The 27,231-nt window shown below is 36.5% G+C and overlaps 1 protein-coding gene across 1 annotated transcript in view; it reads left to right on the forward strand.

Annotated features, from left to right (window-relative positions):
* Window positions 1-27,231, forward strand: part of LOC135219790 (tyrosine-protein phosphatase Lar-like) — a 1,028,451-nt gene that overhangs the window by 771,532 nt on the left and 229,688 nt on the right. Inside the window, 1 exon segment of the mRNA XM_064256864.1 lies at window positions 17,201-17,342. Within this exon segment, the coding sequence (XP_064112934.1) occupies window positions 17,201-17,342 (142 nt within the window).

Below are 27,231 nucleotides of genomic sequence, written 5' to 3' on the forward strand. Positions count from 1 at the left end.
TCCATAAATGCAGAAATATTTCAAATTAACATAAAAAAAACAATTCTTAAAATTATCAAAAATTTGTTTTATTGACGATAGTCAGTACATAGCTAGGAAGAATCATGGAGACTCATCTGGAAGAATAAATTGATATAAAAAATGTCCAGTTTGCATAAATAACGAAATTATTATCATTAACTATGTTTTATATATCTATATATATATATATATATATATATATATATATAATCTATATATATATATGGTGCATGTGTGTATGGTCACATACACACACACACACCCGTCGTTTGCTGTGATGGTTGGCTGTATGGATGAGTGCCACATCCGCAAATTATTTTTGTAGAATAGCAGCCAGATGAGGGTATTGAGCAGCGCTTCACGCCAGACATGTCATGAAAGAAAGAGAGAAGAGAAATAATATTTTCGCGCATGAGATTATGAGCGTCATTAACTTGTGGCCGCAATTTCTGTGAATCTTTCCCTCGTCGTTTGAGACACGAAACCTGGTAAGAGAAACTCCATTTATTTAAAATGGTCGAATGATCACAGACATTGACCTTCTAAGATCTCGTCCACGGTTAACTGCTAAAAATCCTCCTCGTTTTCTCTCATTTTCTCAGATTTCTCATCCACTGAATCCTGTGTCTAAGCTATGTAATCAGCTGTATTCGTTTAAGGAATCGGAGAAAAAGTTAGGACTTGTTTTTTCACACACACGCACACACACAACACACACACACACACATATATATATATATATATATATATATATATATATATATATATATATATATATATATATATATATCTATATATATATATATATATATATATCTATATATATATATGTGTGTGTGATATATATATATATATATATATATATATATATATATATATATATATACACACACACACACACACACACACAGCACACGATCAATAGTCATGAGTCATGTGTACTATTCACGTTTTCACATATATTTACTTAAGAATACGAATTATTACTCACTCACTTAAATGTGTGTATATATATCGTGTGTGTGTGTATGTGTATGTTTGTTCATGTGTGTACGTACATAGCACAATTCCTCTGTGATGTACCGATGTATTTTTAGAAATAGAATATAATATATATATATATATATATATATTATATTATATATATTTATAATTATATTAATATTATATTCGTGTGTGTGTGTGTGTGTGTATATATATATGTTTGAGTGTGTTGTGTGTGTGTTGTGTGTTATATATTTTTGATATATCAAGCATATCCTCTCTCACGATTGCTGAATTATAATATCAGGAAGCGTGGGAATAAACTGTTTTTTGGGGGTTGCCAAGGTGTAATTTATGGATGGGATCATGACAGTTATATCCCCTCTTAAAAGGTTCGGATTCTACCTCTCCCTGGCCGCTCCATGGCCACTCCATCCTCCCCTCGCCCCCCCCCCTCTCCCCAGTGCTATCACCCAAGATGGTTGACTCCAGGCCAAATCGAGTCAATACCTCGCTTATATTTTTGCGTTTCCATTTCATCTGGAAAGATGAATATCCGGGTTATATTTTCTCTTTCATTTTCTCAGTTTTTTTCTCTTTATGCACTGAGAGGCAGTTTCTAAGGTTAATGGCTCAGTGAGAGTGCGTCTTCTCACGCACTGTCACGAAATAAGTAACGAAGAAGAAGTACTGGAGTTGTACTTTTGCGAAAGTCCTTATGGGTTTGTATTAAGATCTCTGCAATATATATCCAATCTCTCTCTCTCTCTCTCTCTCTCTCTCTCTCTCTCTCTCTAACAATATCCAATTACCTGTTCGTGTATTTGCAATATGATGTGATAAATATCGAACTGGCCGTAGATTCTGTGAGGGTCGTTAATTTTATAGGTTTTTTAATTAAGATGTTCGCTTGTAATGATCCTTTATTGTATTTTAAGACATTATTAATCTTTGTGGTAGTTGATAAGTCCTCTTAATCAAGATGATTGTTTTCGTCCTTTTTTTGGGGAGATGTTTCTAATGTCGCGGTAACCCCCCCCCCCCCCCCCCCCCCCCCACCCCCCCCCCCCCCCCCCCCCCCCCCCCCCCCCCCCCCCCCCCCCCCCCCCCCCCCCCCCCCCCCCCCCCCCCCCCCCCCCCCCCCCCCCCCCCCCCCCCCCCCCCCCCCCCCCCCCCCCCCCCCCCTCTCTCTCTCTCTCTCTCTCTCTCTCTCTCTCTCTCTCTCTCTCTCTGCTTCTTGTAAATGTTATACTAAAAGATACTCAGCTTGCTATCTTCTCAGGTAAGCATCTGATTTCATCGCGTTCAAATAATACTGATGTAATATGTGTGTTAGTAAAAGAAGAATTCACAATCAAAATTTTGTAACACCATTTTTTTCAAGTAATGTCAGTATATATTTTCGGTTATAACTTGTTGAGTGGTGGATATCCATCGCATTAAAGAAGGAAAAAGCCGAAACATTGCTATTCTACCTGGCTCATGTCTCGGGTGCTGATGCATACCAATTGAGTAAATGTATACCGCGCATTACTGCGATTTCATGTAATTTATGTGCCGCCAAACTAAATGGTCCACGGGCACTCTGGGCATTACTCATTACTTTGACAGTATAATGTGAGCTAATTTTACGAACGTGATTGAGTGTCAGCAAACTTGAAATTGAATTTGACTGGGTATCGTACACATACTGTACATCAATACAGTGCCTTAGGGTTGTAAATACTTTACAGTGCCATAGGGTTGTAAATACTTTACAATGCTATAGGGATGTAAATACTTTACAGTGCTATAGGGTTTTAAATACTTTATAGTGCTATAGGGTTTTAAATACTTTACAATGCTATAAGGTTGTAAATACTTTACAGTGCTATAGGGTTTTAAATACTTTACAATGCTATAGGGTTGTAAATACTTTACAGTGCTATAGTGTTTTAAATACTTTACAATGCTATAGGGTTGTAAATACTTTACAATGCCATAGGGCTGTAAATACTTTGCTGTCCGACTCGTTGTAATTTATCCGTTTGGTCATTCCTCAGATTCTTATGAAATTAATTGTTAAAATGAGGTTCAAGCAGCTTTTCAAGTTTTTTTTTTTCTGTGACAGAGCATTAAACGAAAACCATCTCAGGATATTACAATTTGCTAGCGAAACGACGTCCGTTAAATTACGTGGGCGCTGACATTTTTCGAAGAGATTTTTGACACGATTGAAGATTTTAAATCGTCTCATTGTGTAGGAGGGAGCTGCTGTTTTCGGAGTTTTCATGGGAGGACCCAAAGTGACAGACCTGGCGCCTTTCAATCAAGGAGTGTTATCCACTTGGTCACTGTGATAGCGCCTCAGTGGCGTGATCGGTAATGATCTTGACCTGCCACCTCGGTGGCCGCGAGTTCGATTCTCGGGCATGCCCTTTAGGTGTGAGATGTGTATTTCTGGTGATAGAATTCACATTCGACGTGAAAGCCGTTGGTCCCGTTGCTGAATAACCACTGGTTCCATGCAACGTAAAAACACCATACAAACAAGCAAACATTACAAACTTGGTTACTGTGGATGTTCTTGGATTAGTTTCTGTCATCCATTCAGATGTTGAACAGAATGCATTGGATCCTTTCGTCTCTTCGTTGTTGGCGGAGTTGGATGAATTTATGTAATTTGTGTTACTTATGATTCTAAGATCAGCTCCATTATTGCGATTGCTGATGGATCGAATTCACTCATCCACGGGATGGTATATATAAAATAATAAAGGCTGAATGTGGCTCTTCACTTTATTGCTAGTTCAAGTGGCTAAAATATAACCGAATTCAGTTGAGTCATGAACTTGGCATTACCGGATGAAAGTGGATTCATTTCACTTACCCAGTTGGTATTGTTGGATGTAAATGCAATTTTTTTTTCAACTCGTTCACATTCGATTACTTTCCACGCTAGCATAATGTCAATCTTTTCTTGGAAATTTCTGTTTCAGATTGGGATGTCAGTCATTGTTTATTGCTAGTTGCCATTGCATTCGTGTTCGCTGTTATTGGAGTAAATGTAGTAAGAATAGGCTCTTTTTTTCCCCATTTTTATTTAACTATTTATTTGTTTATTTATTGATTAGATGATTATGGCAAGGGACTAATTTTCTGTTTTAGTAAAGTTTAGTGTTATTCAGTGTGGTTTTTATGATGTAAATAGAAATAACAATTTGCTTGGTTCTATATCGTGTTTGAAATTACTTGACTTCTTTTACATTGTATATAGGATTTCTTTTCAAGTGTCCAATTAAAATGCAGTCGCACATTAAGTTATGGCAGTTCGTTCCGTTTGGTAGTACAAAAAATACAGAACATTATTTGTTCAAGCAAACGCAACTGTATCTATTGATTGATATGATGCTCAGAAAGGAATATTTCTATAATTATGGTCTGTTCCTGGGTCAGCTCCAAAATCAGTATGAAAACTCATCTCACGTTGACTTTATGATTTCGTCCACGTTTTAAAATCAATGGATATGTAACGCCAAAAATAAGCTTTATCAAGAAGCAATAGATCTCGAAGCCCTGAGTACCTCTTCTTCTTCTATGTCCAGTCTGTATATGAAAATTGTATGCATAATGTGGTCAAAATAATTATATTCAAGTTATAATATATAGACTATTGTTTTATAAATTTTAAATGTTTCATTTTATCTTGAAGAATGTCTACAAAAAATAGCCAGTTAAACTATTTACTTTTCAAATTTCGTATTCGGAGGAGAAAGTCTAAATTAAAAGCCGCTAAACCATGAGTTGCAAATAAAGTTATAATAGTCGTTGATGCCAACGTAAATGGAATATTTCTCTCTCGCGTTTTTTCTTTTTTTTCCCTTTTTTTTTTACATATTGCAAGTGGAAACGCATTAGCTTGCAGTGGCTGGCGTCGTCTTGAATAAGTCGCTATTAGTTCGTCTAGTTTTGTCAGTTAGTTCGAGTGCCCACACACACACACACACACACACACACACACACACACACACACACTGCCATTTTTATATTTAATAGTGTTTTACTTTATGTATATGTATTTCTTTTTGATATATTAGAACGTACGAGAGTGAATACATAGGGAATGATAAAGCGGTAATTAAAATCAATAACACATTTTTTTATAAAGCAAACTTTGGAAACCAGAAACCTGTCAGTCTTCAAATGCATGCGGGTTAAAAAAAAAAATTGTTTTTATCAGTCTTCCTCTGAAAACCAAATGAGTTTCAGAATCTTGCTTTGATGCTTTGGGGTCCTAAGGATCCGTCCTTCTTTCTCTCAATCTTACACCTGTATCTCTGCCATTCTTACATAGTGTGCGAGATTCTGAAATTATGTATCCATCCTTCTTTCTCTCAATCTTACACCTGTATCTCTGCTATTCTTACATTGTGTGCAAGATTCTGAAATTATTTAAGCCGCAGCATACCTGTTTGTAAAGAAAATAGACAACTGGAGCCGGGAAGGTTTCTTTTTCGTGCATCTTAAAGTTACCTTTGGAACTCGAAGATCCAACAATTATAGATCAGTATAACTGAAACTTGAAGATAAAAAAAGAAACGCAAATTGGAGAACAAATATATTTAGAAGCGCAAACATCGTTTGCTCTCCCTCTTCAGTGTGGAGACAACTGGAAAGGAAGCAAGGCGCTCCGAAACTGTTTCTTCTCCAATTTGTGGTTTTTTCTTCGAAGATCCAAGCTGCAAATGTGCCCCAGTTTAACTTGTAGTAATTGCTTGGCTTCTAATTTTCCAAATATTTTCGGACGAAATTATTATCAACTAAAAAATTCCCCTTCGGTTTACATATATGAAAATATATTAATTCCGAGGTAGAGCGAATTAGATATTAAAGTACATTTTGTTGCTCGAATAATTTATATGAATCACGGGGATGTGATAATTATTCAAATATTATATATATATATATATATATATATATATATATATATATATATATATATATAATATATATATATATATATATATACATATATATACATATAGTATATATATATATATATATAAATATATATCTATATATATGATATATATTATATATAGATATATATATATATATATATATATATATATATATATATATAATATATAGTAATCCCTGAAATCTGAAAGACCTATCCGTTCAGATTTCAAGGTTATCTGTGGAAAATGTATTACAAAATATCAGAAATTAGAGAACTGTAGACTATGGAGTATATTAGCAGCCACCAACCAGACTCCATATTTGCTTTTGAGGTAGATGAATCAATGTGGCCAGAGGCTTCAATGTTCTAAAAATCTATTCTCCATTCTTCCAATCTCAAAACTTGCATTTTTTCTTTCTTTTTTATTTAATGAGGCACAGTCTGCAGCCTAAAAAAAAAGCATGTTGTAATTGAATATATATGCATGGATATATTTACATTTATATTTGTCGAATTAGTGACCAGTGAGTTATTTTAATCATATCACCATGAGAATTTTCCCTTCCTAGGTGAAGAAACATTTGGAGCCTGGGGTCCATAGTTCCAGAGCTGTTAATTAAACTGAGAACACACATTCCTTTTAATGAAAACCCTGGGAACCTGAGGCCTGCGAAATATACAATGAATTACATGCCATCACATGTGATGCTTGTTTTGATTTCAGGAATTTTTATTTTTCGGTAAGGTTTGCTGTGTATATTTGGTATTCTTTTCATCTCCACAAAGATACTATCAGTACTCTGCCACATATGATGCTTGCATTTATCATAAATGTTTCGCTTACCAAAATACGGTCGTTGATCATTTCTCCGTTTTTTAAGCTTAATATAATGTTTTCCTTTTTTTCCGTGTTTCTACTACACCACAAATGACTATATTTTCAGTCTTTACGTATATCTTTAATTAATCTTCATATTTCGTTGAGGGTTCCCTGTACTCATTTCATTATTTAGCCTCACGCTCATTGAACCGCATAGTATTTTTGTCCTTCCACCAACCCCATTTTAATTTCAGCTTTGTTAGTCTTGGCAGCTGATTTCTAGTGATAATCATCCAATTTACTCCCATAAATAACCTTAATCCCAGTAATTATCTTAACACTGAATACCCCGTTCCTTCCCTCCTTAGCATTGTAGTTCAAATGTCCAATTACCAACTCATTTTCCTTTCTGTTTAAGCCTGATGTATGTCATATTAACTTTGCCTGTGGGAGAGCGTCGCCAAATTTTAAGTGTATTAAAACTTTGGTGCTACGTTATTATGTGCTTCGTGTTTGAGTGTGTTTAATGTTGGGGGAAATTAATCAGGTTTTTTTCTTCTTTAACCTAATTATGTTTTCTCATTGGAATTTTATCGTTCGTCGTTTGTTGCGTGGCGAAGTTTATGGTTTCTTTGATGTGCATCTTTCTCAATTCAGTGGCGGGAATAAAGGCGGTTTAAATATTCGATTGCCTAAAATAGGCAGAATTGCATTATTATTATTATTTTTTTCTTTTTTTATTATTATTATTGTTGTTGTTGTCATTATTATTATTATTGTTATTATTATTATTTCTTTTCTTGAAAATAAAATATTCCTCAATGGTCCGGGGGCCAATGGTCCAAATTTTATTTTGCGTTCCAACCACTTTGTGTAAAGCTACTATCATTATTATTTGATAGACTAACTCTAAGTACACCATTTGAGACCGGTAGTAGGATTGCGAGTGTGTGTTAGTTTAAAAAAAATATTGGCTTTTGTAAAGAATGTGCTTTATTGATTTCTTCAGGCAATTCTGACTTACTTCCATGATTCAGTTGTTCCAACTCACATATAAATAAAATTCATACCAACATGACTCAGAGTTGGCATACTGAAAGATTAGTTAACTCAAAATCTTTGATTTAAACTTTGCTTTGACTTATAGGGGTTTAACATTCAAAGTTTGTTGAAAAAATGTTTTTAAAAATTGTAACTGTTAGAATGTCATGATAGTAGTGAGAAAAAAAAAATTCTTTTGTACCCGCTCTACTTGTTAAAAAATATTAATCCATAACCTATTTACGGACAGTTCAGAGAACATAATATATGTACTAGTACTCCCTGTTTCATCCAATCAAAGCATCATCCATAAAAAATCGGAAACTCCAAGTTTTGATTGTCTTGCATAAGCGAAGGGTAACCTGACTCAAGAATATTGCTTTTTCATTATTATCAAGGTGAAATAAGAACATTTATATGCATATCTTTAATACGATGTCACCATATTGCTAATAAAATCACATTATCATTCATAGGCAAATTTAAACATTAAAAACAAGACAATGAAACATACTCATATTAAAAACTACATTTTTCAAGATATGCAGTGAAATCTGAAAGAGATAAATATCAAAATACTTATGATTAATATGTCGCAAAAAATATTGCAAAAGGCATTTTAACCTATCAACATGTCAGTCATATGAGATGATGAGCATCTTTCTTGAAAGTATGTACAAACTCAACAACACTTCATCAGTTTGATTTGTGTTTGCAAATAAAACCCTATTGTCATTTATGGCATCATCCTCATCATCATCGTCAGTATCATCCAAGTCGGCAGCAGTGTGATGAGGGTTGCTGCATTCTGCTCTACAGCCACTGGCAAATAAACAAGGAATTCGATTCCTGCTGCAGGTACAGCGAGATGTGCATTTCATTGTTTTGCATCCACACTTTAACAACTCATTACAAGCAGATGGCATGGATTCAATTGTCTTGAGAATTGGGACTAGCTCACCTATTTCCGTTTTTTTCCAGCCAGAAGTTTCCGGTGAAGTAAGAGTTGCCAAAGGCTCTGAGGCCTTCAACCAGATCAATAGTTGGTGCTGGCACTTTTTAAGATGCATTGTGACAACATCATGTGTTGGTGGCAACTTATCCAAGCTACCTACGCGAAGGGACATGTCTGCTCGAAGGTCATCTACTGAAGTTAGTTATGTTTTGGGGTCATACACGTTTAAGACAAACCTTTCTGCGTCATGTAGAGCTCCTTCAGACATATATATGAGTGTATTTAACATGTCTGGATGCCTGATATAAGTGGCCCAAGTTGATTTCTTGCCATGTCCACTCAGTTGGCTGGTTTTATCACAACCTGTGATTGCATGATATGCTGATGTTGTTAGGGAGAGATGCCCTAATATCATGCACAGGGATATACCTAGGTTTTTTTGGCAGTACCCACAGCCCGGAACAGGACTGTCTGGCGCCGCCCTTTTGCCGCAGATCATTTGGCTCCACCGTTTAGGCGATAGACAGTTTTGGCACTTTGTTTTGGCGATGAGGTCTTTTGGCCCCAATTTAGAATAAAAACAAAAAGTTGGAAGTTGATAGTCAAAGCTTTGTAATTATTTTCTCATTTACCACTTAAGATAATCAAACCTGTTGTCTCTTAATAATGGAAAACTGAAATACAAAAACAAAAAGTAGAAAGTTGATAGTCAAAGCTGTAACGACCTTCCGTAGATTAGAGACTCGTTTTGTAATCACATTCTCGTTTAATGCCTGTTATGATAAATCAAACCTGTTGTCTCCTCATCTTGGAAAACTGCAATACATTTTTTTTCTATTGGTTTGTACAGCCTGTGCTAGAAATGCCGGAAAACATCCTATGCAAGAGAGACAAGCCAAAATTTGCACACTTCGGTTATATATAGTTTTGGAGATGTGAATTAAAGAACGAGTGTAAAGGTCGCATTCACACTGAAAACAATGAGGCAGTAAAAGAAGTGAACGGACAATCTCATGGTGCTTCATCTGTAAGTGTGGAAGTTGCTAAAATTTACCAAAACAAGTGTAAAACGTAGATTTGAAAACAGTTCTCAAGCTGCTCTGGCAGCATTAGCAACTTCTGATGCCATGAAAAAAAATTGTACGAAGGAAACGAAGTCAATTATATTCTGCTCTTCCAAATCCTGTTAGTTCAAGAGATAGCTTTTTTAATTGGCGATAGTGGTCAAGATGAGAGAATATTTATTTTTGGTTGAAAGACCCGGGTTCATATTTTACATGAATCTGATGTGTGGTATGTGGATGGAACATTTAAGCAAATATATTGGTGTATGAGAAAATAATTACAAAGCGAGAGACTAATCTATCAACTTTCGACTTTTTGTTTTTATTCTGAATTGTCGCCGAAAGAGCCCCTCGCAAAAATAAGGAGCGATAAACTGTCTATCGCCAAAACGGTGGAGTCAAATGATCTGCACTGAAACGTACTGGACTCCACACAGCCATCCACACCTCCTCTGGTTGCTGGTGATAAGTAAGGAGAACTAGCACATCTGTATCACGACATTGAACAATAATAAGTTTAAAGTCGTTTTGGAGGCATCAGTTGCATGAAGCACTAACCTGGTGTCTTCATGAGAAAATTTAAGATGAGTCATACACTTTCCAGATGAAGGAAGAACAAGTTCAGGGTTTTCACATCCTCCTGCAACAACAAGTTCTTGCTCAAGAGGCAATCAGTGAGTGCTTGATTATTTCATTGGTAAGGGAATGAATAAGATTCGACATTTCTTGAATCTGTCACTCGTCTAATTTTTCTGCTACCATTGGCACGACATGCCCTTGTTCCAGCTTTGATGGAATTTGTCCGATATTTATCAAATATAACATCCACTCGTTTACATGTCTCTGAAAAAACCCAAATACAATTTTGCAATGTACATCTGCTAAGTCACCAAATATGGCAGCTCCTGTGGGTTTGCCTAGTGACCGAAGAAGTGCCATTGCATCCACAAGCACTTAAGTGGTATCATTACTTCTAAGCAGCTCCTTCACTTCGTGGCCACTAGTATGTTTAAAAGGGGAGCTTTATCGGCCTTTCTCAGGTTTCTATCGAGTGCTGCAAGTGATGTAGGCACTGGGGCTAACTCATGTTTCACAATAGTTATGTTGATATCCCTAACACTGGCTAAGACACTCAGGAGTCTTCTGAAAATATTTTTGTCTATTTTAACAGTGTTTACTTTTCCACATGTATTGATTACATCCACTTTATGAAGATTTGCAAAAGCTTTTGATTTGTTCTTTGTTACTGGGGCACGGAACATTTGCGTGGCATTTCGTTGAAGACGGTCTTGCATAAATCTTATCAGTAATTGTTTGACCCTTTCTTGAGCAGTTAATAGATCTCTCTACATAAATCTTATCAGTAATTGTTTGCCCCTTTCTTGAGCAGTTAATAGATCTCTCTGGACATCAGGAGGTACAATGTCATTGCTAGAAATACACATCAGGTCCGTACAGTTTCTTGCAAAGGGATTGAACTTTTGGAGCTGCTCTTCTAGCTTACAAACATCCCCTTCATCCCTGTCAGTGCGTTGCTTGCCTGTGTCCGTATGTGTAACAGTTTTATTTGATGACAATCCAATCAGAGAATGGACAAATGGACATCATCTAGTAGTCTTGCAAGATCACAACAGCTCAACATCCGACGATCAAGAGCAGCATTGAGCGTGTAATGCCAATGATCCCTCCTGCAACTTTGCAGAGCTTGTTCATGTTCAAGAGCCATACCTGTGTGAACTTGATTGAAAACTCCCTCTGACACTTTTAAAACAAAGTTACCTGAAAGAAACTTTATGAACATCTGGTGCTGTATGCTCAAGTTCAAGCATGTCAGCTAGATATATGATTCCCCCCCAGCTGGTATAGTGGGAGTGATCATAAAGCTCCATGAGAGACATCATAACTATGAAGCTTGTTAAGTGCTCTATCCAGTCTCCGTCACGTTCAGCACTAATGAATTCCAATACATATTCTATGCTGTCCATATACTGCTTCCAGAAAAGGAATGTAGCATTTGATTCCTTCTCTTTCATGGATAACTCGGAAACATTAAGAAAAGATTCTTTTCTAGATAAAATCTTATCCACTGCTTCCTTTATGTTTGTGGGCCTTGTACTTTGACTATATCAAATGCTGACCTTATTTCTGCTGCAAAATGGAACAAATCTTCAAAACTTGTCTTCAGCTTTTGTGTTTGCCAAGCACGGAACTCTTTTAATAAAATTCTCCTTAAGGCTTCTAATGTGAGTTTATGAGCTCTCAGTGCTCGATTCCATGACTGTCCAGTAAGGATTTTATTTGCTGTGCATTCATTGTACAGTCCAGATTCAATCCAAGCATCAAATAAACCTGAATATTCCATATGCTTTCCTTTTGCACCCAAGTAGTTTTTAGTTGCTTGGAAGCCTCCAAGGCGAATGACAATATCAGTGATTGGCAGTGGATTTGCCCACACAAGCTCTTTGGCTTTACAGTATAGCATATCATCAAATGTTACTACTGTTGTTTTCTGACCTAGTTTAAGAGCAGTTCTTTTGCATCTTAGCAACACAGTGAAGAAAGTGTCCCATTCATGTGCAGGAGATGGGATGATGGGTAAATATGCTACTGTTGTGAGAGCAGGTGACACTTTTGATATTGCCTGATTGAAGTCAATCCAGGCAGGAACCACCTGGGTACACTGGTGTTCTGAGTTCCGCATTTTACTAAGAAACCGAGCAATATTTTTGCGTTTTTGTTCTTCTCTTGTAGTATGAAAAGACATGTTTTCATTGGCTGATAAAGGTTTTGAAAATTGTTATTGCACTTGCCCGAAGAGGTGTGGTAACAAAAGACGTTTCATGAAATTCTGGAGGGAGAGTGTTCAGAGATTTGCATCTGGCAATTATAGCAGATTTCAGTCTGCGTTTTGTTATTTGGACCTCTCGAGTAAACCACCATTTGAGTAACATGAAAAGTTTCTTTTCCATCTAAAGTTTCTTCAAGAATATCAAGATTGTCTGCTGCAAACTGTAAAAAAACGTCCATCCAACAAAGACTCAGGGATAAAGGTATTATCGTTTGCAGAAAATCGATAATTTTGTGACTGAACTTTTGATGTTGTGATCCTTTCTACAGTTTCAAAGCTGATGCTATCATTTGATGCATGAAGGTAATCAATGAGTTTTTTGGACCTTGTTGCTCGATGTATAAGGATCCCTAGAGAAACATTATAAACAACTGTCTGGCATACCTGCAATATTTTCAGGTGATCCCTGTCATTAAATTCAACTATCCCATCTTTTGATACTTCTGCACAATTTTGGTCATCAGTCATGTTCCATTTTATTAACAAGTATAAACTGTCAGGGATACATTGTTCTGCTGCCTCTCTAGTTAGAGTACCATAACCAACATGCCCAGGGGTTCCTTTCAAGTCAGCTCTGATGTTACTTGCTACATGGTGTAAAGCATAAGAAACTGTCTTTTGGCTCTAGAGTAGCATTGTCAGCCATTTTTGTATCCAGAAGCATTTCAGCTGCAACTTTCAAAGCTTCAGCTACTTGGCCTGAAGAGATTGTAGAAAACACTAGGAGAGGTTGACTCATTTGCTTCTGCCTGCAAAAGCATACTCTGGGTCCAAAAGTTTGTGCAAGCCTCTCTTTGAGCGTCTATGATCTATAAGTGGGATCCTCTATGCCAGCAGATCTCGGTAACTCATGATATTTTCTTAATATATTGTCCATTTGGTAAACATTACCAAGTCGAAATCCATCATCAAGAATTGTCACGAGGTCATTGAATACAAACTTGTATAGTTGCAATGGATGGCCAGAAGAAGAGGTAGTGGGCTGATCTGCTATTCCGGTATCACTTTTGAGCTTACGGGCTTTGTGATAATGAGCTTTGGATGCAATTAAGCCATTTTCCCGTATGCTTCATTTCAGTTCGTAATCTATTGATGCTGCAGCCTGTATGGCAATATTCACAACATAGGATTTAAACTTGATGTAGTGAATCCCGTCGTCGGGTTTGGCAAAAATTGCACTTCTTCCAGTATACCACCTTTGGCACAATGTTACGCATTAGAGGTTTTCCTTTTGACACTTCTTGGTCAGTAGTTGAACCCGATGCTTTTGAATCGTATTGTGATGAATTAGTTTGTTTACCTCTTTTAATGATACTTTGCAAATTGATTGTGCTAGTGAATGCTGAATAACATGACTTATGCCATTTTGGTTGATGTTCTGTCAGTTCATGTATGTAAAGCTGAAGCTTTTGCAAGGTGTCAAGGTTAACATCATCGTTGTACCTGGTTCTGATTTCATAGGAATCCTCAAGTTTTTTTGAGGACTTGGGAGCTACCCAGCGACGCTGGACAGGGTTTGAAGCTTGGGCGGATTCCACAGTTGCCAGTTTATCTGCACCCTTATACGCTTAACTGGCAAAACATCTACGGGGTTAATGTTATTATTATCATCCTCCATCACCACGCAAGGAAATATTGAGTTTATCATTCAAAAAACGTGTAACTGCACTTCACTCTGCAATAGAAGGTAAGCATCTTGAGATGCAAAGAGATCTTATTTCATCACCAACCTGTGAATACAAGAAACAGAGGAACTAAAGCAACATTTGGGAAAATACAAGCATGTTATTACAACAGGATTCATGGAAAAACAGTAAAATATCTACGATCTACAGAAAAGTAAAAAATAATATATATATGGGTAAGCATAATTGTTACCACCAAGCCGTCTAATATGGGCTGTGCAGAATATAAGGTCAAGTTATTGTCTACATGTAAATGGTGTATTAGAAATTAAGCACAAAATATTCAGCAGACATAAACAAACCAAATAGTATTAAGTCACCTGAAATATACCAGAAAAAAAAATAAAGTCAGTAATCCACTGATCACTTTCAAAAGCACATTTGAATCTTAGAGCCTGAAAAATAATCAAAGTGAAAATAATTTTATAAATATACTGATAATAAGTGAATGTTAAAAGGGTTTTGTACCATAGATTATATAAAACTGAAATGAATTAAAGAATCATCTGTGAAGTTTTACAATAAGAGGAGCGAGTAAAACCTTTGCTCTCTAAACCACATAGATTTTCCAATAGAATCGGTTTGAAAAATATGTGCTAAGTTCTTTCATATATCTGTAATTGTTTACTGAAGATTCTAAAATTCATTCCTATCGCCATAACAAAGTTTTAGCCAGTTATCATGGCTATTTTGATATGATACCGATTACCCAAAAGCACTACTGGCAACTACAAAGGGGTTGCCAAACAGTGAAAAAAAGTATATTATCTTGATAAAGATTAAATAAATGGATGGATAAATTAAGTAACAAATTGTTAGGTAAAAGAAAGACAAATAAGAAATAAGACAGGTAAGGAAGTAAGCGTTGAAAGTTCCGATAACAAACGAAGACCTATTTCATCTGCCGCGCAATGTTATTGTTTTCAACCGCGGAAAAACTTCAAGTACCTGTTCTTGAAACCCAAATTGTAAAGCTTTACACATAGATAGAAGTCTACTACCGGTATAGCGTAATGTGCGAAGGTTCCCTCTAAAATTCTTTGGAGTTTCAGCTTTGCACAAATTGGTTGGAACCAACTCTGCATCTAGGCAACTTTTCCCATCTTGGCCCCTGGACCAGTGGCGGATTTAAGGAAGGTGGGGACAACTGGATCGAAGACTGGCTTACTAATAGAAAACAGTCTTAATAAATGGTGAAAAATCAGAATGATCAGATTGTAGGCTTCACTAGCAAGATAGCCAAATTTGCGGGTGATACCAAACTAGGTGTGAATGCAACAGACCCAGATAGAGTGGAAAGTTTAAGAAATGATCTAAGGAAAATATGAGAGGGGTCAAAAATATGGTAAATGCATTTTAACCTGGATAAATGTAAAGTGTTACAAATGGGAACAAATAAGCATCATGCCAAATACATGCAGCTTGGGAATGCCATAAATAGTGTAGAATAAGAAGAGGACCTTGGAGTTATTATTACCAAGGACTTGAAATCCACAAAACAATGCATGAAAGCTGAAAAGAAGGCCCAGAAACTAGTGTAATACATAAAGAGGCAGCTCAGATACAGAAATAAGGAAACGGTGCTGCAGCTCTACACATCAATAGTTAGACCACATCTTGAATATGCAGTATAGTTTTGGTTACCAACACTAAGAAAGGACATAAATAGATTAGAAAGGGTACGAGCAAGAGCCACAAAGTTGATTATTCCATCCATCAGGCAAATAGGTTACCAAAGACGACTAGAGAGCCTGCTGAACATGTATGGCTTAGAAACACGACGATTGCGAGAACAACTAATAGACATTCAAAATACTGAAAGGCATAACAAAAGTAGACAGTAAGCTCTTCACATTAAACGAAAACCAGTCCAGAAATAATGGATGGAAACTAGAACTGAAGAGATACAACACATTCCATTGTGGGAACTTCCTCACATACAAGATATGTGACACATGGAATAAACTGCCACCAGAAATTGTAAAGAGAGCAGCGGTGTGGATTATATATATATATATATATATATATATATAATATATATATATATATATATATATATTATATATATATATATATATATTAAAATCCTAAGTGCCCCCATGAAAGATTTCTACAAGATCCGCCACTGCCCTGGACTACAGTGTCATGTTAGTAACAAAGGTCATTCGAGTCCCGTAGAGTTCTGTTCTTTTTCAGAAAACAAAAATTGTGTGAGTAGGAAAACTGACGAGTTTTCCATCTTGTTTTTCTTTTCCAGTGTAAAGGATGTTACCTTTTTCGTTGCTTGTGACTAATTTTTAATTGGAACTTCTCTTGAAACGGGTATTTTAATATTTAATTTTTACATGCCGTTTTTAGAAAATAAGAATTTTATGATCATCCATTGATCATTAATGTGGTTTTTTTTTTTTTTTTTTATGCCAACACAAAAAAGCTTCGTCCTGCATGAAAAGATTGATTGGGGGAATATGAGAATTGCACTAGAATATCATCAACGGGCTGTCACAGTTAGTATTTTTCCGGTCATTAGCAGCGGCCGATGATTGCTTGCAACCGCACGTCAGCAGTGTGTTTTTAGGTTGTTGGTTACTACATTTTGTCGGACCTTTAAAGGCACCAGAAGGCTGTCCTGATGTACCGTCATCATTTATATTTGGGCAGAGTATGGACTTGTTTCTCAGTATGTTCACATTGATGGTTGATGTTGGTGTTAGGTCAGGAAATGAGGGGAAATGTTGGTTTATTTATTTATTTATTTATTTTTTTTTTACATCAAAACAGTAATGGTCGTCTGTGTTTTCTTGGTTGATAGTCATATCCATTTTTCTCTTTATGAACAGGGACCAGCGATCGATATGACGGAGAACACAATCACCAAGAACGTTCTTGTTCTAGAGAACATCCAAGAGTCGGCCAACTACACCTGCCAAGCCCAGTCCACGCTGGGTTTGGTCACCAAGGATGTTGCTGTGAAAGTCCAAGGTAGGAAAGTTAATTATTGTTGCAGCTTTTGCAAAAAAGTCTTATTATAACGTAATATTTAAATTATTTGTAGAGTAGTGTGCCTTTGCCAGTTATCTGTTTGTGTGTTTGATGCTTTTCTATAATGACATTTTAGTACTGATGGATAGGGGCTCCTGCTGCCTTGGCTGAACTTGTCTAAACGATGAAAGGAAAAAAGTGATTTTAACCATAAGCGACGAGACTTTAAACCAGTAAAAAATGCGCCGAAGTTTTTTGGTCGCAATCGAATTTTCTGTACAGCAGACGTGTGTATCTAACATGTTGTACTGTAGTATGGACGCACCCTAACATTGTCCCTTCTCTCACAAACAGCTCTTTTCCATATCAGTCATTCAAATTCAAATTCAATTAAAAAAATTTATTGACATAAAAAAAGGCGTCAAAAGGAGCTGTTAATCTTGCTAGACCGCCCACTCAAAAAATCAATGACGTTACAACCAGTTTTAACAAATGAAAGGGCTTTCTACATAAATAATTTCGAAATTACAAAGCGAATTTACATAAAATTTAGAAGACTATTTCTCAAGATCAGAATTACACATTACTTAATCATAGCTATAATTTTCACACTACAAACATTCTAGTAAAGTCCACAATTTCAGTAGAAATAGACTTAAATTAAATACATCTCTTTTATAATTAAATTGAATGCTGCAATAGCACTTCAAATTGACTTTATTGCTGGAAATAACCACAATTTTATTTACATAAAATACATTTTACACCCCCTTTTTACATAAAAGGAGAATTATGATTTTAATGTACAGAAAATAACCACTTCCATTTCATATCAAATTCCAAATAAGAAATTTTCTGGGGAACACAGTTGTATACAGTATTACGGCAAACACTAAACATTCTGCAAATAAAAACAGTAGTAAAGTAAATTATCAATTCTAATACCTTATGTCAATGTTTTCAAATATTTGTGCAATATTCTTGTACAAATTATTATTAATGAAAAAACACACCATTTACTCAAAACAATTATTATTAAGATTTCTAAATTCTGCCAAAGAACTACATTCCATAGTGTAATGGTGCAGTGTGTGCGAATTAGCAGCGTCACAAAATTTACAAGGGGCACCCTCTCCATTCTTATATTCCCAATAGTATTTATAGCCTAGTTTAAGTCTCATAGCAATTCCATCACATTTAGCTGAAGACTTCCCATAAGTAGAATGTGTATTGTTACTAATATAATCATAATGAGACATACGGTTACTGCCATTACTCATGATTGCCTTAGCCTTCTCGATGTTTCATCCTTCCCCTACTATTGCCATGTGTGACTTTTTCCTCGTGGTAACTGAAGTGGCGTAATCTATAGATTCTTTATTACACCCCTGTTTAGCTAATTCATCTGCAACCTCATTAAAATATATACCACAATGTGAGGGTATCCAGACGAATTTTACACTGTAGCCTGACGCTTTTATAACAGAAACGTACTCTTTGCATTTGGTAACTATTCCATCATCAGAATCTCAGTCATTGCTTTGGACTCCATCCATTAATTACGGTCACTGTTTCCAGTTAGCAGTCATTTTTTAATGATTCGTTTCGACGTCAGTTGAATGCCAGACATAAATATGTAGGCGACAAGTCTTACATCAGAAGATTTTCTGCATGGCATGAAATGCCACTCATGTTGGCAATCGTGATCCGCAGTGCGAGTGGTAGTATTTTCTTGCACTGTCTTTCTATCTTTCCGTGTTGGCGGTCCAACAGTGGGAGGAGACTTATCCGTGAATAGGCTGTTTGTAGTATGCTGCTGCTCCCCTTCGTCATTCGTATTTGTTTTTTTGGAAGAGAGTCCGTACCCTCCAAACACTGCCAAACATGAATGGACCAGAGTCCGCCCAGACGAATGGAGAGAAGCAAGAGGAAGGAAGTCTTCCTAATTGGAATGAGCTATTCAAAGACGGAGCTAAGTGCCCGATGGCTAGGATCACTTATCATTTGCCCCTTTGTGCCTCTATAGTTGAGATTAAATGAGCTTGCCCTGTTAGCGGGGTTTGGGCGGCTGGGTCCCGCATGGCCATGTGAGTTTTACAGGTTTGTATTCTTAGCTATACTGATTCATTTAAAGACACTGCTTTTCTTATGATCGGTTAACGGTTAATTATGCTGTATGAGTTTGCTAAAACGTTTGAGATGTTTGCTCGTTTGGCATTAAAAACTCAAGGCTTTTATTTCTCTTCCTTAACCTTAGTGTCCATATGTGAATCCAGCTTTTATTTGGAAAGCTGGAGTACTCTCCATTTGTATTGACTTACAGATACTTTCTTATCTAAAACATGTTTTATGCTTCATTACCCTTCCTCTTCAATTACCCTTTATGATTAATGCGTTCGAAAATGTCTCGGAATAAATGATTTTAAGCTAATCATTTTAAGTAACTGATCATTGTCTTTCGGGAACTGTTTATAGATAAGTTTCCTTACTATGATAATGTAATGCACTTAACGGATTAACATTCAATTTTCCTCTGTATATTCTGAAACATGTTATGGTTTATTCTCTTAATGTGTTTTCATGAGATTTTTATTACTGCAGTTTCATAACATTTGTAAGCATCTTTAAACACTTCTAGTGATTAGCTTTAGAAAGGGTAGGGGGTTTCGGGGGAGGGGTGGGGGGCGGCTGTGTTGCAAGACTTCCGTCTAACGATTAGGTCTCGTCCCCTTTCAGAAAGAGAATATGCTCTGAAGCGTATCCTATATCTAAAGCGAGACTGAATGTTGGTTAGCTTGATCCAAAGTCTTAATTAAAGTTAAACACATTCACTATGCACACACGCACAACAAACACATTACACATATATAAACGAACTCCACACACACACATTTATACATATATATAATATATATGTGTGTGGTGTATGTATGTATGTATATAGTATATGTGTGTGTATTTATGTATGTATGTATGTATATATAAAGTGTGCACGCTCTCTTAAAGTTATTTCCCCTTCTTTACCTTAATTTCGTACCTGTTGTCATCTTTCAACATATCCCGGCAGCTTATTCCCGAACTGGAACCGAGATTCACGAACTGGAACCAAGTACCCACCCTTCCCTGCAAAAGCTGAATGCCATGTCTCAAAAACTAACTATAGATTCTTCTTGAAAATAATCTCATTATGTTTCCCACACCCTAATATCCTCCTGGTTGCTACTGAATTAACCTAACCTAACCCAACCTAACCTAACCTAGGGGCATGGCAAAAAAACTGGGGCTTATGCAATACTATGGTAGATTCACATCAACTGTTCACCTGATGTCTAGGCCAATCCCTTACGACGCTCCTGATTGGCTGTTGATACGCCAGTCACAGGGAACCCTCAGTCTCTTGAGAGAGTTCACATAGTCAGGATGTATGTTCCACATCTCCTGAGGGATACGTCTTTCAAAAGTATCCCTCGAGAAATGTGGAACATACATCCTGCCTATGTGAACTCTCGAGAGAGACTGAGAGTTTCCAGCCCTGTGATTGGCATATCAACAGCCAATCAGGAGCGTCGTGAGGGACTGGCCTAGACATCAGGTGCACGGTTGATGTGAATCTACTATAGTATACATCTCTGGAATTTCACTCCCGGCAATGTTTAGGGTTTTGTTGTAATAAGTATTAAATGTTATTTCTCGCTCCCTAGACTTTTGTAATGCTACTGTAGCAGATAATCTTTTTTTAAGTATCAAAAACACACAACTGAAAGACAGATATGTGTTATACCTTAGTATTATGGACCACTGCCTTTTTCTGGGAAGTGATATTGCTTTGTGCGGTTTGAATTAGCGAAGCATTTGCCATGTTATGATCTAAGTGTTCAAATTAGTTTAAAAATAATGCAGAATTTTTCATCGAATAGATAGAATTTTGATCATTATTTCCCCTTGACTTTCTGAGATATTAAGATTAGAGGCAATAACTTAAAAAGAAAAAAAGTTCCCTCGATATAAACTGGATGAACTGTTTTCAGTATATTCAGTTTTATTTCATTAAGTGTGAGTAAAGAGGTCTATTTAACTGTGTCAAGATAAACATATATTGCTCTGCGTTCATAGCTCTGCATATACGTGTTGCTGCATAATAGTATCTGCTTAACATTTTTTAAATGGAATCTTTAAGCAGTATGCTTATTAAGTTCATTTAAAAAAATGAGTAGGCTCCATCTCAGGGAAAGAGGAGCGAAGATTAGATTACCGGAGACAACTCCTAACCTTTCATTTGTTTTTATTGTTGAAGGCTCTTATTCAGTCCATGAAGCAAACCCTTTTCGTTTTCCTGTTGTTGTTTATCTTTTCTGGTAATTGCAGGCTGTCGTTTTATGTATGTCCTTCATTTCTTCTTGGCTTATTCTGTTTCTGTTAATTTCCTTTATCGATTTTTTTTCTGGTTTTCTGGTTCGACAGTCAGCTGGTATTCTACAATTTCAATAATATTCAATACAAGTAACGGGATATAGACTGACCTATACGTCCTAATCTCCTTGAAACTCAATGCTATGTTCCCTCCGAGTACGCCAACTTCCCGGGAAAAAATGGTTGACGTTATACTTTTTTTTTTCTTGTTTTATCGCAATATTCTTCCATAGTCCCCATTCCTATCCTTTAGCATTTTTCATTTTTTTTCCTTCTAGGGTTTCTAAAGAAAAATGCGAAATTTTCGCTCTTTTTAGAACCTATTTAGTCATAAGTTCTTATTTGTCACTTTCTGGGAGTTTTTTCCTTTTCTTATAAACCATTAGAATCGAGAAATGTGTTGTTCATACATATATCTCGTATAGTCATTACAGTAACGTATCTCCACTGTTTGATAAGCCTATGACCTCATTCGTCATTTTATTTGATACTGGTACCAATTACGTAGGTTTCATTTTTGCATATAGTATTTTATAATATATATATATATATATATATATATATATATATATATATATATATATATATATATATGTATATATGTATGTATGTATGTGTGTGTGTGTATAACTGAATCACGAAAGTTAGGAACGTGATAAATACATAATAAAGATATATGCCACTAAGGAAAATAGACAACGGAGTATCCACGAGATCTTTCGACGTTCAAACGTCCTTTACTTAGCAAATGAACTAATCTGCTAAGTAAAGGATGTTTGAACGTTGAAACGATCTCGCGGATACTCCGTTGTTTATTTTCCTTCGTGGCATATATATATATATATATATATATATATATATATAATATTATATATATATATGTGTGTGTGTGTGTGTGTGTGTATAGGTGTATATATATATATATATATATATATTATATATATATATATATATATATATATATATAATATATATTATTATTTCCAGTCAGCATCTCCTGACCACAGACTTTTCAAAATTTGATTTCCACTTCATACAAATGGAATAGTTTGTATTTCAGCTATTTTGAACTGAATGCCTTCTTAAACGCTTGTGCACAATAAAAGCTCAAATATTGTTGTGGTATTTTGTGCAGAGGCTACTCCGCTCTCCTCAATAAATGACAAGATTCGTGGCTAGACAGTATTATGTCATTTGCTTGTTATTTATCCTTTATTTTGTCACTCCTCCCAGTCTCTGTTATTGCTATAGTAGATTCCCATCAACCGTGCATTTGATGTCTAGGCCAGTCCCTTACGACGCTCCTCATTGGCTGTTGATAAGCCAGTCGCAGGGCTGGAAACTCAGTCTCTTTCGAGATTTCACATAAGCAGGATGTATGTTCCACCGCTCCTGTGGGATGCTTTTGAAAGACTTCTCTCAGGGAAGGTGGAATATACATCCAGCTCATGTGAACTCTCTCAAGAGACTGAGAGTTTCCAGCCCTGCGATTGGCTTAAAAATAGCCAATGAGGAGCGCCGTAAGGGACGGGCCTAAACATCAAATGCACGGTTGATGTGAATCTACTATAGCAACATACCAGCCTGATTCCTGACCAATCCTGTCTCATTTCTTCTGACAAGGAGGGTATGCGTTTTTTTTTTTGGTTGTATGTTTGTTTGTTAAAGTATTAAGCATGAGTCCGCAGAAAGTTATGTGTTGCTGGTATAAGGACATTTTACTAGAGTTGAACCTCGTAACCGGTAACAGGTAATTAGGTTTTGGGAGAGACAGGAATGTTACTGCAGATGATAAAAAGGGCCTTTTTTCCGAGCGTGTAACCGATAGGGGTGGGGTGGTTAAGGTCTGTTCAGCCCCAACTTTTTTATTCTCCATAGTTTTGTTTGCACTAATTGAATATACTAAAATGGCCCCTCCCTTCTTTCTCTTTTTCTCTCTCTGATCGGTTTTATTTCTTATTCTTGCGTCGCATTGATACTGTGCTTTTGTTTCATACGATATATGGTCTTAAGTAGCAGTTAGGTCACTTGTATGCTAGTCCACACTTAGAACAAGTTGGCTAATGCAATCTACTTGCATATATCCAGATTTCTGGCGTTTGCATCATTGCGTTACTTAGTGTGTATCATAGACGTTTCAATTTTTCTGGATACATATAGTTTGGCGTTTCGTATGTCTATGCTCCTTCCAATCTAAAATGAATATTTCAAGATAGTTTCGTTTCTTTGGTCTGCGATTCCAAGCTGTTCTTTAGTTCATTTTAATTGTGCCAGATTATGTGGTCAAAGATATTCTTGTGATTTATATACTCCTGTTTTTGTCTTCCTCGTCTTTCAAACGTTATACGTAAGTGACTGTAAATCACTTGTTTTGCACGCCATTCTCATTATGTACTGATGAGTGCATAATGAGTTCATTTTTCTCATCTACGTTTGATTTTGGACGCACGCGTTTGGCTGTTTACGCAGGATTGCTATGCTTTCTATCGTGTCCCTAAATTTTGTGAACTTTTCTTTCGTATTTCAGATTTCAGCTAAATACGATTCCTACGTGGAAGAGATAATACAAAGCCGTCTCATGTCCGGGAAATATTATGAAATGCAATTTCTGTCGTGGCATAGGGAATGGTTACGAGTGTTGTGTTAGACAAGATGAATTTTATTTTGATATTTTTCTTTGACCTGAGAGTGGTGATTAAGCTTAACCGTAATAGAGACAATGACCTATCTATTCACTCTTAAATTGCAGATACACAAATTCGTGATTTTGCTGTTGAATCACGAATGAATCCCTGTGCAGGAAACCTCCCGAGCATGAGCTCACTAGCAGCATATTGAAACAACCCCCCCCCCCCTCCACCCCGACACATACACGTATGCACTTTCAAACGCCGTCCCCTTTTCCTCAGTCTTACAATCATGCTGCTTGGATATTGAGGCCCTTTCCTTCCAGTACTGCCACTGCAGTAATCACTGAGGCCGTTCAAAGTCTACCTCTCATTGCTGCTCCTAGCATTTCCCACGAACCTTTCATCCTCAGATGTTTCCACATGACTAACCTAATCTATTTCAAATTGCCTTGACTTACCCTTTCGCTTGTTTTTCCTTTTACAACCTCTTTCTAACGTCACCTTTCTCGTCTTTTTACTAATATTTAATCCACATATACCATCAACCATATATTATCAATTTATCTCGACAATATCAATTTTCCTTTCATTTCGATTCATCATAAACACTCCACTTCCATTAAGCATTCATAGTGTATTATTCCTATAATTTATCTCAGCTTTGGATTTCAAAAACACTCCTCTTCTTCACACATGATACAGACATTGTTTTTTCTCTCCTCAGTTCTTTGCCAGCATATTGCTACTGTCGTTGTTTAACCTGCTCTGAACACTCCTTTCATCTTCCGCTATACGTTACGTGTACTAATCTTTGATTTCTGTTCTTCCACCTTTAAACATTCTTTGATCCACCACTTGACGTCTGCATTGTCCAAAATCAACACTACCATCTACAATCACCAGCCACTCCACACTACATTATGAATGAGAAGAATGATTGTTATTGTATATGGATAAAGTTCACGATGGTAACCTTTTGAAATTCAAAGGCATAACATTGCCAAGTACAGCATATGAGGGGGGGAAGGTATATGACTGGAGTTATATTTCAAAGTGCTGGCAAATGACGGAATGGCTGGATGAGGAAGTGGAGGTTTATCCTAGGGAAAGGGTGGGATCATGGTGTGTTTATGTTTGTATGTATTTATGAAATGTGTAAATGTGAAACTGTGATTGTGTAGTGAGTCGCATAGTGGCTTCCCATTGGCTTGTTTTTTTTTTATCATTGTTTGTATAGTATGAGCTTTATGAATAATAATAATAATAATAATAATAATAATAATAATAATAATAATAATAATATGGAATATGAAGGTTTTTTCATATGTTTGCATGTAGCTATCCAGTTGAGATTATTTCGTCAAATTGTATTCTATCCCTCACACTTTAAGGGAAATGTAACTTGACAACTCAAGGAAACCCATCAAAATCACAAGTTTGTACAAGGTAAACAGCAATGAAACAAAGTTATGCACCATGATCATCTCTTGTCTACGAACAAATTTGATGTTTTAGGCTGAATACAGTGGTAAACAGCAATGAAACAAAGTTATGCACCATGATCATCTCTTGTCTACGAACAAATTTTATGTTTTAGGCTGAAGACAGTGGGCTTGAACGTTTGCATGAGACATTCGTTCGTTGACGATTCACTCGACAGTTTGGGAGGCGACTTTTTGTACTGTTTGTGGTTACGGGAGATTTGTTACCATAGTTACATAACTGTGATTAGAGAGGTAGAGGGATGTGCATGCGTACAGACCGAGAAGCTAAACGGTCTTGTTTGCTGCTCTCTCTCTCTCTCTCTCTCTCTCTCTCTCTCTCTCTCCTCTCTCTTTATATGTGGGTTGTGTGGTGCCACTGAAGAGGTCGGTAATGAAATTGCTATTCAAATGAAGACATAAGTGGTAAAAATCGTTCTGGTCTCTTATATTTCCTGAATTAAGAATTTTGCTCGGCTGCTCATTGGTTGGGAAAAATGGAGGGCAACGGGGGTGGGGGGGAAGGGGGTATTATAAGGAATAATAATTGGGGCATGCCTTCCTAAAGCTCAGTTTACCTCTGAGAATGCACGTTTTCAACGTCCGTATTGATCTGTGGCCATTTGATGTGCGCTGTCCCTGCCCATTAAGATTTGACCCAACGAATGGTAGATAGGTCAAAGTAGAGAGAGAGAGAGAGAGAGAGAGAGAGAGAGAGAGAGAGAGAGAGAGAGAGAGGTGATGACGGGGTTGTTGGGGAAAGATTCCTTCGATGATATTTTAATGATCTATTTACTAAACCTCATTTTCCCAGAAGAATTTTATACGGTTGAATAGTTTGTTGTTATTTTTTTTACTCACAAAGGTATTTCTGGGAAGGTTTATCGAATAAATTTGAATTTTAAGGTTGGCTTGATTTTATGAATAATAATTTAGAGAGGCTATTTTTATTAGTACTTTAGTGCATCTGAAATATTTTCTGTACATGTGAACTTAAATATCGGCATTTGCAGGTATGGGTTTGGAAAGTCCGCCTCTATTTATAGACATTCCATTTTATTATTGCTCACAGTCGACCATCCTAGAAGCAACCCTTTGGAAAACATTAACTCTTTCAGCCCAATCCAGAGAAAGTTGATCCAATCTTCAAACTACTTTACAGTTACTTCAAATACAAGGCTACTGAATCTCTCTCTCTCTCTCTCTCTCTCTCTCTCTCTGTCTCTTTCATTAAAATTTCTATGTAAAGGTGCGTCCACACGGTCGAACAATGTCCGACGGACAAATATTGTTACCATACCATAGGCGAAGCAGGATGACGTTATAAGCGTTGAAACTACGGAAGTAGATCTGGCAACAAACTGTGGT

The sequence above is a fragment of the Macrobrachium nipponense genome, chromosome 1 (assembly GCF_015104395.2).
Source record: "Macrobrachium nipponense isolate FS-2020 chromosome 1, ASM1510439v2, whole genome shotgun sequence".
Classification (NCBI taxonomy): Eukaryota; Metazoa; Arthropoda; class Malacostraca; order Decapoda; family Palaemonidae; genus Macrobrachium; species Macrobrachium nipponense.